This window comes from Silurus aristotelis (genome assembly GCF_946808225.1).
Source record: "Silurus aristotelis genome assembly, chromosome: 24".
Lineage (NCBI taxonomy): Eukaryota > Metazoa > Chordata > Actinopteri > Siluriformes > Siluridae > Silurus > Silurus aristotelis.
In genome coordinates this window covers 2,665,275-2,679,921 of record NC_139597.1, presented here as the reverse complement: position 1 = coordinate 2,679,921, position 14,647 = coordinate 2,665,275, and the positions used below count along the sequence as shown (strand labels likewise).

At 41.7% G+C, this 14,647-nt stretch overlaps 1 protein-coding gene across 3 annotated transcripts in view; it reads left to right on the top strand.

Annotated features, from left to right (window-relative positions):
* wnk1b (WNK lysine deficient protein kinase 1b) overlaps positions 1-14,647 on the top strand; it is a 72,305-nt gene that overhangs the window by 28,069 nt on the left and 29,589 nt on the right. For 2 of the 3 annotated variants that reach the window (XM_083527922.1, XM_083527923.1), the window contains exons 3-9: positions 601-773; positions 5,513-5,733; positions 5,978-6,135; positions 11,699-11,787; positions 13,098-13,317; positions 13,395-13,719; positions 13,940-14,079. In XM_083527922.1, coding sequence (XP_083384048.1) covers positions 601-773; positions 5,513-5,733; positions 5,978-6,135; positions 11,699-11,787; positions 13,098-13,317; positions 13,395-13,719; positions 13,940-14,079 — 1,326 coding nt within the window. The remainder of the gene's footprint in view (positions 1-600; positions 774-5,512; positions 5,734-5,977; positions 6,136-11,698; positions 11,788-13,097; positions 13,318-13,394; positions 13,720-13,939; positions 14,080-14,647) is intronic. The other variant, XM_083527924.1, reaches the window with a different exon arrangement.

The following is a 14,647-nucleotide window of genomic DNA, read 5'->3' as shown; positions in this document are numbered from 1 at the left end:
GTCTGTCTGTCTCTCTGTCTATCTATCTATCTATCTATCTATCTATCTATCTATCTATCTATCTGTCTATCTATCTATGATTGATCACCTTATTAATGGTGGCCACCTGCTTCATCTAATCAGATGATTATGGTACAGTAGAGAGTGAATCTCGCTGTCTATCTGTCTCTCTCTCTCTCTCTATCTATCTGTCTCTCTCTCTCTCTATCTCTCTATCTATCTGTCTCGCTGTCTATCTGTCTCTCTCTCTCTCGTTATCTCTCTCTATCTATCTGTCTCGCTGTCTATCTGTCTCTCTCTCTCTCTCTCTCTCTCTCTCTCTCTCGCTGTCTATCTGTCTCTCTTATCTATCTATCTATCTGTCTATCTATCTCTCTATCTATCTATCTCTCTCTCTCTCTATCTATCTATCTGTATCTGTTTGTGCATTTCTTAATTATAAATTACCCATTAATTATTATTTTGATAGTTTTTTTTTTTTAGAATGTTTATGCTCAGGTTTTCACCTGTGTGTGTGTGTGTGTGTGTGTGTGTGTGTGTGTGTGTGTGTGTGTGTGTGTGTGTGTGTGTGTGTGTGTGTTTTTTTTTTTCCCACTACAGGACCGTAAGCTGTCGAAGTCCGAGCGTCAGCGTTTTAAAGAAGAGGCCGGGATGCTGAAGGGTCTCCAGCACCCCAACATCGTGCGCTTCTACGACTCGTGGGAGTCTCCTTCCAAAGGCCGCAAGTGCATCGTCCTGGTGACGGAGCTCATGACGTCAGGCACGCTAAAAACGTGAGTGGGGATGGCTTTGAGCTTTTTTCAACTGGGATTTGTCCGTAGCTGTTCATTCAAATTCAGATTCAAATTTTATTTGAATTTGATTCAAATTGTAGGAGCTCTAAATGTATTAAAAGTATGTCTTCTTTAATACATCCTGGTGTTTGGTAGACAACCTTTATCCAGAACAGACTGTTGAAATAAAAGCATTAGCACGTTTGCCTTCACTTGAACTGGAAGAACCAAACCTGTTCCAGCATGAAGATCTGCTTTACATGGGATGGAGTGGAAGATCTCCAACCCTATTAAACACATGAAATTAGAACCGCACTCGAGGCATCTTCACCTCACCTACATCAGTACCTGAGGAGCACAAATCTCTACACGCACACTCCAGAATCTAGTGGAACATCTTCCCTGAAAAGTGGAGGTTATTATAGGAGCAAATGTGGAACAGGATGATCAGAAGGATGCACTATAACACAGTTTTTTCCATTTAGTGATATCTAAAAGCTCCCAAGGACGCTTGTGTAACTTCTTTTTTGGAGATCTGTTTATCCCAGAAGTGTCTGGAACATTGTTCAGCCCTGCAGGGAGGCTTCTTTTCACCCAGATGACACTCACAGGCCCTGCTGCGTGTCCGTTACGCTTTATATAAAGCAGAAAAACCTGACCGCCGTCTGTCTAATAAAGCAGAATCACAATAGAGCGGATTTGTGAAGAAAGAGGAATTGAGAAAGAGGTAAGGGGGGGTGATTACAGGAGGAGAGCGGCGTGCCACTTCCATGTGAGAGGTGCGGTGTGGGCTGCTTTTCCTTTCACCAGCTGCTGCTTTGCAGATTCCACACATTCCTGTTAGGGGTGAGCGAGAAGAGACGCACCACTTCTGACCAGAGAGAACAAGAGACACAACTGCAATACAGACTGCAGGCTGAGCAGCTCCCTCGTGTGGCGCGCGCACACACACACCACACACACCACACACACCACACACACACACACACACACACACACACACACACACACAATTCTTCCTTCTTTTTTTTTTTCTTCCTCTATTTTCCAGATGTTCTTTTCTTTATCATGCTGCTTCTGTACATGGTGTCTGAAAAGTCCAGTCTTTTCCACAAAGGGCCAGTGTGGGTGCTGGTTTTCATTCCAACCTAACAAGAACCACACCTGATAGTCCACTAAAAAAAACAAAACAATGAAGATCTAATCAGGTGGAATCTGGTGTGACTTGGTTGGAATGAGAACCTGCACCCACACCGGCTCTTTGTGGAGGAACCTCTGCTGTGGCACATTGAGACGCACCAGTTCTGGATTTATTCAGCGAGAGAGCTGGAGTCCAGAGTGCTCCAGAGTTTAGCGGGTGGTGCGTCAGTAATAACGGTCCGTGGGGAAACGCAGTGTGTTTACTTAAACGGACACATTTATTCGAAGCGAACGATTTGCCTCAATGCTTTTTTTTTTATCGTACCACTCGATTTACTCTAGAAATCATTTCAACCCTACTTCAGTTATGGTTCTCAGTTTGTATAGGGGCTATGAAAAGGTGCTTCTAGACATGACATGAACATCAAGTTTACTTGAATTGTAGGAAGACATTCTCTGGTGGCTCCTCTTAAAATCAATAAATACGTCTACATTTGTATAATTTGACCCCAGTATCAGTATCTATGGGTTCAGGAGACCAAGGATTTCTTCTTAGTGTTGATGTGGTTGTGTGTTTGTGTGTTCAAGGAGAAGGTGAGAAGCTTGACAAACATGGAGAGCCTTGAAGTCTAGAGGAACTCGCCGAGGTGGCTCGGGTGCCTGGTCAGCCTTTGTCTTTTCAGACAATGACCTGTTTGAGAGATTTATAATTACGCAGTTGCCTTGAAGATTCTTTAGGAACAAACCCTGTGTCTGGGCTTATGCAAACATTCGAGCTGACCCTCTTAGATCTCCTCGACAGATTTCAGCAGACATTCCACATCATAGGATTGACAGTAGACACTTTTCAGGATGGTTGGTGCTAGTTGATGGTGAAGGAACCAGACTTTAAATGGAACCTCATCATAGTCGAGGTCATCGGTTCGTCACTGACGGACACGAACGGTTTCCAATTGAAGATTGACGAGACCTTCATTCAGAAGTCGGGCGTCGAGATGAATGAGGTCTGTAAATGAAGAAAGGGACAGGATCAATGGTAGCCCAGGAGCATGTAAAGAGATGAAGAAAGGGGGTGAGAGCAAGAGAAAGATTGAAGGGAAGGTTTTTTTTTTTTTTAATATGATGATTTCAGGAGTTGTGTTGCTCTGTAACCGCTGTTCATCCTCCCAGAAAAGTGGAGGTTCTTATAAGAGCAAAAGTATGTGCCAAAAGTCCATATCGTCAGTTTAATTAATGATGATAAAGACTTTCTACAGGAAGAACGTGTTTAGTAGCTTAGACAGCAGTAGCGTCACATTCAGACGGCAGGAGACACCCGATTGCCCTCTATAAATCTGTTGCTTTTGTCCGTTTGTTGTAATTCATTTGTTCACGTTCTGTGTAAAATAGTAAAAGGTTTATTACTCCAGGTCTCCTAAAGGTCCTTTATAAGAGCGTTCGTGTATGCTATCTGCCAACACCAAACAAACGTATACTGAATAGTTAGCTCTCCAAGGCCACGGCATTGTCGTCTCTGCAGAGCACATTAAGAAACACGAGTAAAACCCTTTGGGCTGCGCTGGAGTTGGTGAATGATGAGACATTTATAACGCCGGCTTTCTTTTGTCCCGCCCCCCCTGGGTATTTACTTCTCGGCTTAAATTTGGCCACTGGCCCAAACGTCAGTCAATTTCAGCCTTTGGAAAATGGCCTAACCCTTTTTTTTTTTTTTTTTATCTTCTCTAAAACCCGACTTGTCATACGCCACTCATGGAAAATGTAACCGCACTCATCATTCAGCGAGTATGTATCTTTTTTTTTTTTACGATCGAATTCTTTGGCACGTCGCAACCCCTCGTGTTTTGAAACCGAGCCAAATTGTAGTTTCCAATAAAACTTTACAGTACACAAGAGTAAACACGCTGTGTAAATTACCAGCATCTTATCTGGTTCTTCTCGTGTCAAACCGGTCGAGCCGTCACAGCAAATCTCTGCATTTCTAAACTATCGCAATTCTAAACTATCGCAAGTGGGGTTTTTTTTTGTTGTTATTTTTGGCGCCTCAATTGTTTACCTTCACAACCAGAAAGTCGAGTCACGATCCACAAACAAAAATCACGGATGAAAAGATTATTGCTTAATAATCCCGAACAAATATGCGTTTTTGTTTATGAAAATCAAAAATCGATACGAACCGAGTGAAACAAAATATACCTCCGCTAAAATGCCCAATAATTTCCACGTGGCTGGTGTTTGAAAGCTGCTAAAGCACTGTTTTTATCTGCCATAATGTGGTCGCGTGATGTAATCGTACCTTACGTTTATAAAGCATGTAGGTCATGAGGTCTTTATGCAGTCTTGAGACCAGCGTATGCACTTTATTGTGGATCAGGACCACAGCGTTTCGGAGCATTTAACCAGAAAGACCTCGCCAGGTGGTTGTAATGAGAATTAGGGTGCTAAACCCTGGCTGTGGTGCGATTTCAGAGGATTTGATTAGACCCCGTATAATCTGATGAAGGGACAGGTGGGGGACGGGGACAGGTGAAGGAAGGGAAAGAGATATCCCATCATCCACACCTTTTATCTCTGTCTGAGAATATTAAATCAGATTTTAATTACAGCTGCAGCACACTCCTGCCCTCTCTCTCTCTCTCTCTCTCTTTCTCTCTCTCTCTCTCTTTCTCTGCACTCATCTCTCATCCCACGTGTATACACTGATTAGCCACAGGCTTCTGAAACGGGTTTTAAATGGGTCGTACTGCATATCCTAACCTGTTCAGCATCAGACGGTGCAAAAACAAGCAAATCTTTGATGTATTTGAAACAATAAAAATAGATACATGCACAGATACAGTCGAAGTTTTGAGGTGGAGGCATCACGCGTAGTCACACGTCTCTGCTCACTAGTCACAATCCTGGAAATTGGGATCGATCCAGTTCGACCGGTGTAATTGAATTCCCACAAGGTTCTCTTAATCGGCCCTTCCATCTTCTTCTTTCATCTGCTGTTCCCGAGGTGGAATTTGATCCCAGTGCAATCAAGGCAGCACCACACCTGAAGAATTGTCCCCCCCCCCCGAGATAAAGAAAATACCACTTTTAATAAGCTGTCACAGTGTAAAAACGTTACATTGTACAAACTACAAATACGTATTCATCACTTGCGCAATATGTGGAAATAAACTGATTCTGATGACGTGTATTTTAGAGCCCTTAGGAAACCTAAAGCCTGTTTTACTGCATGAGATAAAAAGTATCAGGACACCGGACCTTTCCAAGCCGTATGCGGTTCTTTCACAAACTGTACCACAATGCTTGGGTTGGAGTGGAAGATCTCCAGCTGTAGGGCTCTCATCCCAGCCCTGTTGAAGATCTTTGGGATGAATGTGAACGCTAACACCCTTGTGTCTGAACGAGCAAAAATCTCCACAAGCGCACTCCAAAATCTCCAGTGGAACATCTTCCCAGTAGATTAGAGCGCGAATGGGAACTGTGAAATGTGGAATTGGTTGTGAGCACATCTTAGAGTCTTCAAACTTTGGTGTATATTCCGTATAGATTTACTTGAATATGCACCCACAGTCAGAGTCGTAATCGTGTTCCTCTGATGTGCACAGGTACCTGAAGAGATTTAAGGTGATGAAGATCAAGGTCCTAAGGAGCTGGTGCCGTCAGATCTTGAAGGGCCTTCACTTCCTCCACACCAGGACTCCTCCCATCATCCATCGGGACCTGAAGTGCGACAACATCTTCATCACGGGTCCGACCGGCTCCGTGAAGATCGGCGATTTGGGCCTGGCTACTCTCAAGCGCTCTTCTTTCGCTAAGAGCGTTATAGGTACGGCTCCGGGTTTCACCATCTGTCGGCTTCACGCCAGATGTCAGAAGTTGTGAACGCGAGTTTCTTAGTATCTGGTTGAGTTTGGCTTTAGCATTGCAGTCTTTCCTGAAGGATCTGGAGGACCACTTGAAGTCTTCTTCTTATTATTATTATTATTACGATTTACCATTATTCAATGTTTTTCCGATCTACTCAGTATATTTTGCTTCAGGATTTGTCGGATCGGTTCTTTTGATTTAAGGTACCCCCGAGTTCATGGCGCCCGAGATGTACGAGGAGAAGTATGATGAATCGGTGGACGTGTACGCCTTCGGGATGTGCATGTTGGAGATGGCTACCTCAGAGTACCCGTATTCCGAGTGTCAGAACCCAGCGCAAATCTACCGCCGGGTCACCAGCGTGAGTACCTCACCTCACCTCATCTCACCTCAATCTCGTGTCACCTTCAACACCACTCCGATCACCTGTTCGATTTATACTCTATAACAGGGGTCATCAATTTATTTATTTTTTTCCCCAGGATGCAAAATGTGTCCGTGAAAATATTGTCTGACATTAAACCGGTTCTTGGTGACTAAATGAAGGTCAGTCATACTCGTGCTTTGAGACTTCATATGACAAAGTATCAGCAATCAAACAAAGTTGTGCTGATACCTGCACAGAAAAGCGCAGATGTGTGTACAAGTTTGGAGAAAAAAGAACAGAATTCAGAGATCTGCAGAAAAAAAAAACATCATGGCAGACAAAAATAAAGTCACAGAGGAACACCGTGTAAAGTAGGGCATTAACCCCATCACCACGCGGGACTGGTTATTTTCATACTTGCGATATCTCGGAAACTGTAACATAATTTGTTTACCAAATATCTTCATTCCTTCCATCCTTCATTCATTCACTTCCTCAACATGTGCGATTGTCAAGATTTTCCTTCTTTCAAGATAAATTTCTTGAAGCATCTTTAGCTCGTTTTGTGCTCAGTGTTGTGTATGTTTTCGAATTTAATAATGAATAATGATTTTTGTAGAAGTTCGACAAATCTGACGTCAGGTTTCAGTCATAGTTCTAAGTATGTAATATTTTTTTTACTGTGTAATCGTTTTTTTTACTCTAGACCCTCGTGGGTGCAGTTTGTGATATTACAGCTTCAGGTATCCATGTTTTGTTCTTTTATGCTATTGCACTATTTATTTAAGCCCAGTGCAGCTTGATTACCATGAAGTGTGTGTTTGTTTTCCATTGTTAGAAATTGTGTAGAAAGTCCTGTTCTTCTAAATAAACAGAGTCTAAATGTAGGTCTTAATGGGTGGCCTTTAATTTCCTTCCACAAACTGCTTGTTTTGCTGTTGGAAGATAATAAAGCAGTCATGAGTCTGCAGCAGAACAGCCTGTTCAGCTGAGTAATCATATGATTTCCACTGTTCTCATGGGGAATTAGGAGTATTTTTATTTTTTGTATTATTTTTTTGCTTCAATCTCACGGCGACGTCTTGTGTAATACTTGAATCTGGAACGAATTTAGGTTTTAGGAATTTAGAATGAATCCGGTACACGCTGTGATGTTCTCAGGTTAGACCTTTAGCTTGGAAACAGTTCGCTTTATTTTTGGAGGTCGTAAGAGGTGGGGTTGGGGCAGGATATGTCACCATCTGGGGGCAGTATTGAGTTATGGTCTTTGTATTCCCAGGCTGCTCTGTTTTTTAACAAAAAAAACATTTTAAATTTTCTGTACAAATATTAATCAATTAGAACTTTTTACTTTTAGAACTTCTTAACCTCAAAACTTGGAACTTTTAACCTTCAGAACTTGGAACTTAGTAACTTCATAGGTTGAAACTTTGTGATTTTAGAACGTGGATCTATTTACATGTAGAAGTTCGAGTTTATTAACATCAGAGCGTTGAAAATCATAGTTTGGATCTTTAAACAAGTAACTGGAACTATGCAACTTGCACCTTTGGAAGCTGGATGCATGGAATTTTGCTCTTTTAAAGCCTACGTTGAACTTGGGTCCAACTTTTGAAACTACAAGATTGGTAACTTTAGTTCTTCAGAGCTTATTTTAAACTCTGTAACCTGGAACTTCAGTTCTATTCTAATTTATTTCTCGTGAACACTACTTTAAAAGGTCAGCTTCTGTAACTCGGAATATATTTAAAATATTAGTCATTTTATTTTTGACTGATAACAATATATTATATAATAAAATGTCTACCAACTAAGGACTCATCGCTCTCTCTTTCTCTCTGAATTTTGAAGTCCTTATTAAACAGCAGTATCTCAGCTGCCGTGTCTTGGCTCTCAGCCTCTGTGAGCTCACGCTGAGCCAGTCAGAGGGTGTGAGAGCAGAAGGTTCTAGCTTGGCCTGCATCAGGCGGAGACAGTGACGCCGCAACGCATTTGTCAGCACTTTGCGAAGGAAGACAGATGGACAGGTGTCAAGATCGGCTGTCCTTCTGCACTTCTTGGCACGCAGGAAGCTCGGGACATGGCCTAGATTCCGCTGCTCGGTCTCACTCTTTCAGTCTTTCAGACGCATATTCGCACTTCAGAATTTTTCAAATCAGCCCCAATACTTTAAATTAACCAAAGTACATGTAAACTAATTCAGTCGAAGGCTTTCGGCCCAAACACACACAACTGTTTGTCCCAGGTGTCACGTAGTCGTGTTACATAACCGAATTTCTCATTTAGAAGGGATTTACAGCGTTCTTTTGTACGCGAGAAACAAATTTCATCCCTCAATCCGAGTGGCTCTGGAATAGTGCAATTCATGTGCAAAACATGAAATCCGTATTTACTTGACTTCATGTGTATAAAAGTTTATTGAAAAAAAAAAAGAAAAAGGCTATATCCAGGGTTATTTGAACATTAATATGAATGATAGTTTCTTTACATCAAACACAGCTATTGTAGTTAACGAAATGCCAACAAGCCCAGAGGAAGAAGAGAATTGGCATTTCCTGAATGTTTTCAAACATTAGCAGCAACACAACAGTGCACTAATTCGGCTAATTAAACTCAAGCATGTTTTGCAGTAATGAGTTATGGGCTTTGTATTCCCAGGCTGCTTTGCTGTGTTCTCGTTTAAAATGTTACATTTTGTAACTTCAAAATTTGAAACTTTGTTGGAATTTAGAAACTTCAGAACTTGGAAATTTGCACCTTCAGAACTTGGAAATTTGCACCTTCAGAACTTGGAACTTGGATGAAACTTTGTTACTTCAGAACTTGGAAATTTGCACCTCCAGAACTTGGAACTTTGTTATTTCAGAACTTGAAACTTTATTTCAGAACTTGGAAATTTGCACCTTCAAAACTTGGAACTTTGTTATTTCAGAACTTGGTTGAAACTTTGCACCTTCAGAACTTGGAACTTTGCACCTTCAGAACTTGGAACTTTGTTACTTCAGATCTTGGAACATTGTTATTTCAGAACTTGGTTGAAACTTTGCACCTTCAGAACTTGGAACTTTGTTACTTCAGAACTTGGAACTTTGCACCTTCAGAAATTGGAACTTTGCACCTTCAGAACTTGGAACTTTGTTACTTCAGATCTTGGAACATTGATGAAACTTTGTACCTTTAGAACTTGGAACTTTGTTACTTCAAAACTTGAAACTTTGTACCTACAGAATTTGGAACTTTGTACCTTTTGAACTTGGAACTTTGTACCTTTAGAACTAGGAACTTTGTTGGAATTGAGAAACTTCAGAACTTGGAAATTTGCACCTTTAGAACTTGAAACTTTGTTTATTCAGACCTTGGAACACTGATGAAACTTTGTACCATTAGAACTTGGAATTTTGCTGGAACTTTGTTGGTATCAACTTGAGTAACTGAAAGTTTTGAACTTAAGTTCAAAGTTAAATCACATTATTCTCCAAGCGATATTTTCTACTTATCATGCATGCAGTGTCAAAGTGTTTTGTTCGAATTCATACTGGAAAACTTCATTAGGAGCTGAAAAAGCAGCTCTTATGTTTATAGGTTCAATATGAAATCCTAAATATCGAATATATTATCCCAAGCACTCGTTTTTTTTTGAGCCGAGCACACACCTGGCGACACTGTCAGAGCACGACACGGCGAGAGCAGTTGACGTAAATCAGGTTCATCTTGTTCAGATTCCGACTTTGTTTTCCAACGTTTTCCTGTAAAAAAAAAAAAAAAAAAACATTTCTCGAAAGCGTTTTAATAAGAAGCCCTCGGTGAGATCCGACAGTTCGACCAGGATATAGTCATTTGGAGATAATGTCAGAGTTATTTTTAAATCTTGTTCTCATGGAAACGGCTTAATCCGACAGACCCTTAAACGCAATTAAGGCGCGCGGCGCTCGAACCGACCCGAGCGGAAAATTAACCCATTACGTGGGAAGTATAAAGCGAGATCTGCAGCTTATAACTGCTTTTATACATTTTCTCTCCAGCCTTCATATTCCAGTCCACCTCTAACTTTTGAAAGTAGTAGAAGTTGATTAGTTGTAATTGTCCCTCATTTTGTGTGCCTTTTGTAAAACCCATGAACCAGCATGCATTGGGATTAAAGGGACCTGTTCTCTGCAAGCTTCCTTATTAATCACCTCGTTATTGCGGCGCTTTTGGCTTTTCTGTGTAATTGCATTAAATCACGGGGTCATCCGGCATCTGAATCTGACTGGGCCTGCTTATATAAGCGAGAGACTCGTCAGATCCGTGAACAATGGGCTAGGATAACGTCGCGCGTATACCCTTCGGCACTCCGTGTACCAGGTTATCTCCGGTAAGTTCTTCAGATCTTTTTTCTCTTCTCTTCTTTTCCATACTCTGCTTTTGATATAAAAGGAATCCAGACTGCGGCTCAAAACGGGATGAAACTCCAGCAAACGTTTTATTACTAACGCTAAATGATTTTGGGCCCATCCCAGACGGGGGAAAAAAACGACAGACGTGAAACAGTCACGACGATTTATTCGGTTCTGGAAGCTGAAAGTGTTTAGAAACACTTGTTTTTTGTTAAAGAACATGTTGTGAGAGCTCGTAAGGGTTCACTGGTTCAGGGGGTGATAATGTGCAGTTCATTGCCCTTACTCAAGCTTAATTACACCACACAGCTTCACTAATCAATTTCACCAGCGGCTCAACACAGCTGTCGTCTATCCACATCCCGTAATCCTTAATGGCGAGAGTGAATCAGGTCCGAGCAGGAGGCAGCAAAAAAAACACAAAAACGCTTCTCTAGAGTCTCTACGCTACACGTATTGCATTCGGGTGTTGGTTAGAAACAACTTAGAAAGCACGTGTCGCGCAGGACAAAGTACGAACACGACCTGGCGTTCACACTTTAATTCAGTGCCTGACAAAGCTGTGGATGAATCTGTTTGTGCCAGATGTTCACAGATGTTCTGGTCCAGAGTGACCTACTGATTTGTGGTCTCTAACAGCAGTGGTAACTTGGAGGTGCTGGGATTTGAACTCATCACCTTCTGATCTGAAGTCTCTCTATATACCTGAAGTTTTTGTATATATGTGTATACACGCACACACACACACACACACACACACACACACACACACTTTGGGACACCTGACTTTCCCAGCCATGTGTGGTTTTTTTACAAACTCATCACAAAGCTGAAGGTACATTTTTTTTGTTGTTGTTGTTTTTACATTTTTTAATAAATTTGTAAAGATTTCAAACAAACTTCTTTCACGTTGCCGATTTGTTTTTCCCTAATAGTTAAGGAGGGGAAAAAACTCCTAGACTTTTTTAAGAAAAGAAATAGGACTCAAGATATTGAATTTTTTCCTAAAATATCTTCATATATTCTTATATAACACGTGATCAACATCACGTCCATGTACCACAAGCAGAGTTTTTTTTTTTTTTTTTTTTTTTGTCATATCACCCGCAGCATGGGGCCGTATCTGATTCACGTGAACACACAATAACACAAAGAACTTATCTCGTCTGTTCTCCGTGCAGGGCGTGAAACCCAGCAGCTTTGATAAGGTGGCCATACCTGAGGTGAAGGAGATCATCGAAGGCTGCATTCGACAGAACAAAGATGAAAGGTAAGACAGTGTTTTCTTTTCGAGGTTGAAACTAATGTGGGAGGGGGAAAGCAGCGGTAATTAGCAGGGGTGTGTTGGGTCGGAGTGCGTGACACCACTCGCACCATATGTGTTTACAGGTTTGGATCGAGACCAAGTAGAAAACTCCTAGTATACTTACTTTGAAGTACTTTGATGTTTTTTTTTGCTTGGAGCCATGACTGTTTTACACTTTACAAAACCTCCAAACGTTCCGATACTCAGAGACAAACGAACTGAAAAAGGTGGTTTGGGTATTCAGGGTAGTCTTGTTGGAATTTACAATGGAAATGTTTCCATTAAATTAAAATTAAATGTGTATATATAATTATTCCTTGAATTCATTTTTTTTTACAGCAATAACTATAATTATACAATTCAGAGTACAGTTTTTGCATAAGCATTAAACAAATCAGGCCTGAGCATCATGTGTGCTTTTTAAACATATTTAGTCCCCGTTTGCGATTGTAATAATCTTCTGGTTAGATGTTCTACCTGATTTTGGAGATACCAATGGTCAGATACGAGTTAATGATTTGGCACGAGCGTAAGTTTGCACACCCTTATTTCCAGACGATGAACTGATTTGTGCTGATATTATACGATTGCTGAAACGATGCTTCAAAGTGAACCTGGATGAGGGTCCTTATGAGTTTGCTTCATTTCAGGGTTTCTTGAGTAAGTTTTTCCCCTCATTTCTATCTTGCTCATCAGGGATAAACTTAAAGGTGCTATGGAAAATTCCACGGCTTTTAGCAGACGTCCTCATCCGAAATGACTTACAGCTAAGCATTTGAGGATTAGGGGGCCTTGCTCAAGGGCCCAGCAGTGACAACTCCCAGTGGTGCTGGGATTTAAACTTGTGACCTTCCGATCCAAAGGCTTAACCACCGAGCCCTTATGCCTCCTTCCTAAAATAATTAGCTAAGCGTAAGTTGCTTTATAATAAGTAATATATAAGACCGTGTGCCAAATCTGGCAAATGTAAATATATCAAATAAAATAAGGGAAAGATGTAAACCTAATCGCCGACTTGAACTCGGATGCTAAATCGCTTCGTCTGATTTCGCATTCGAAATTTTACGCATTTATTGTGCTGAAGACGAGGAGCTTTGGACATTTCTTTCTAATTTAAATACGACATTTCTTTTTCAGAATTATTTGTATTTGTTTTAATCCATAGTTATTTTCCATACTTTCATCTTCACATGTCCTTCATATGTTCAATATGTATCTTCAGTAAAAGCGGTGCTCTCTCACGTCATCTCTGTTTTCTTCTCTCCGCCTCGCAGATACGCTATCAAAGTCCTGCTGAACCATGCCTTCTTCCAAGAGGAGACGGGCGTGCGAGTGGAACTGGCCGAGGAAGACGACGGGGAAATGATCGCAATCAAGCTCTGGCTGCGCATCGAAGACGCCAAAAAACTGAAAGGCAAATATAAAGACAACGAAGCTATCGAGTTCTCCTTCGATCTCCATAAGGATGTTCCTGAAGATGTGGCCCAAGAAATGGTAAGTTCCTCAAAAGTTTCAGGAGATTCACACGCCATGATTTCGAACTCTGTATAACGTTTCGACGCGCCCCCCAGGTTGAGTCTGGATACGTGTGCGACGCCGACCACAAGACCATGGCCAAGGCCATCAAAGACCGCGTGTCGCTGATCTGCCGTAAACGTGAACAGATCAAGTTAGTGCGCGAGGAGCAGGAGAAGCGCAAACAGGAAGCCGATCAACAGCAGCAGCAGCTGAGCGAGTCCCAAAAGACCTTGTATTTCGGACATCCAGGAACACCAGGAGCCACCCAGACTCCGTGCAGCCTCCAGCCACCCACTCCCGGGCCTGGACAGCTTGAACCAGAGGAGTGTGAAGCAGACCAGCACCAACCTCTCCAGTACCAGCCAGGTGCTATCTCCTGTATGTTCTCATATGGGTTTATAAATGATTATACCCTCTGACATTTCTGGAACTATATAAAGTAGTTACTGTGGACATCCATAGTGACATCATTAATATTTATATAGCTGATATACACTATACGGACAAAAGTATTGGGACACCAGATTTTTTTTGGACACATGTGGTTCTTCTCCATATAGAGCCCAGATTCGTACATAACGTTTTTCTTTCTCCGCAGCTGAAAGTACGGTGGACAGCGGACAGGGTTCATCCGTGTTCTCCGAGACACCGCCGAGTCAACTCATCATGTCCTATAGCTCTCCTTCAGCGTCTCATCAGACCCCACAGCAGCACCACGTATTCCCCCCCCAGCCCATGGTAAGTCCTACACTCACAGAAGCAGCAGAGCAGCTAGGTGTAGAGAAGATAGGACTTTTATCTCCTGTCAGGATCACGGATTCGATTTGGCTCACGCGTTAACACCCCGAATCTCTTATTTATTCTTCAGTTTAAATATATATGGACGAAGGTTTGTGGACACCTGACTTAGATTCCTGTCGGGTTATTTTTTAACGTCCCATTCCACATTAAGTCCCCATTTCTTGTAACAGTAACCTCCACTGGTAATTCTGAGATGATGTTCCACTAGATTTGTAGAGTTTTCCAGTTCATATTCAGTAGGGTTGAGGTCAGGGCTCTACAGCCCTACAGGAGATCTTCCACCCTGACCCAAATAAAGCACATCTTCACGGAGGGCGGCTTTGTTCACAGGCGCATTGTCGTGTCCTGGAACGTTGTTGGATCTCATTTTCAAAGGCATTTTATTATAAGTTAAAAAAGTCAGGTGTTCATAAAACTTTTGTCCATTTAGCGTTTTTTTGTTTCTTCGTGATGATGAAACGCTGGACGTTCTCCTGGAAGTTAAAGAGGAGGACGATGAGAGAAA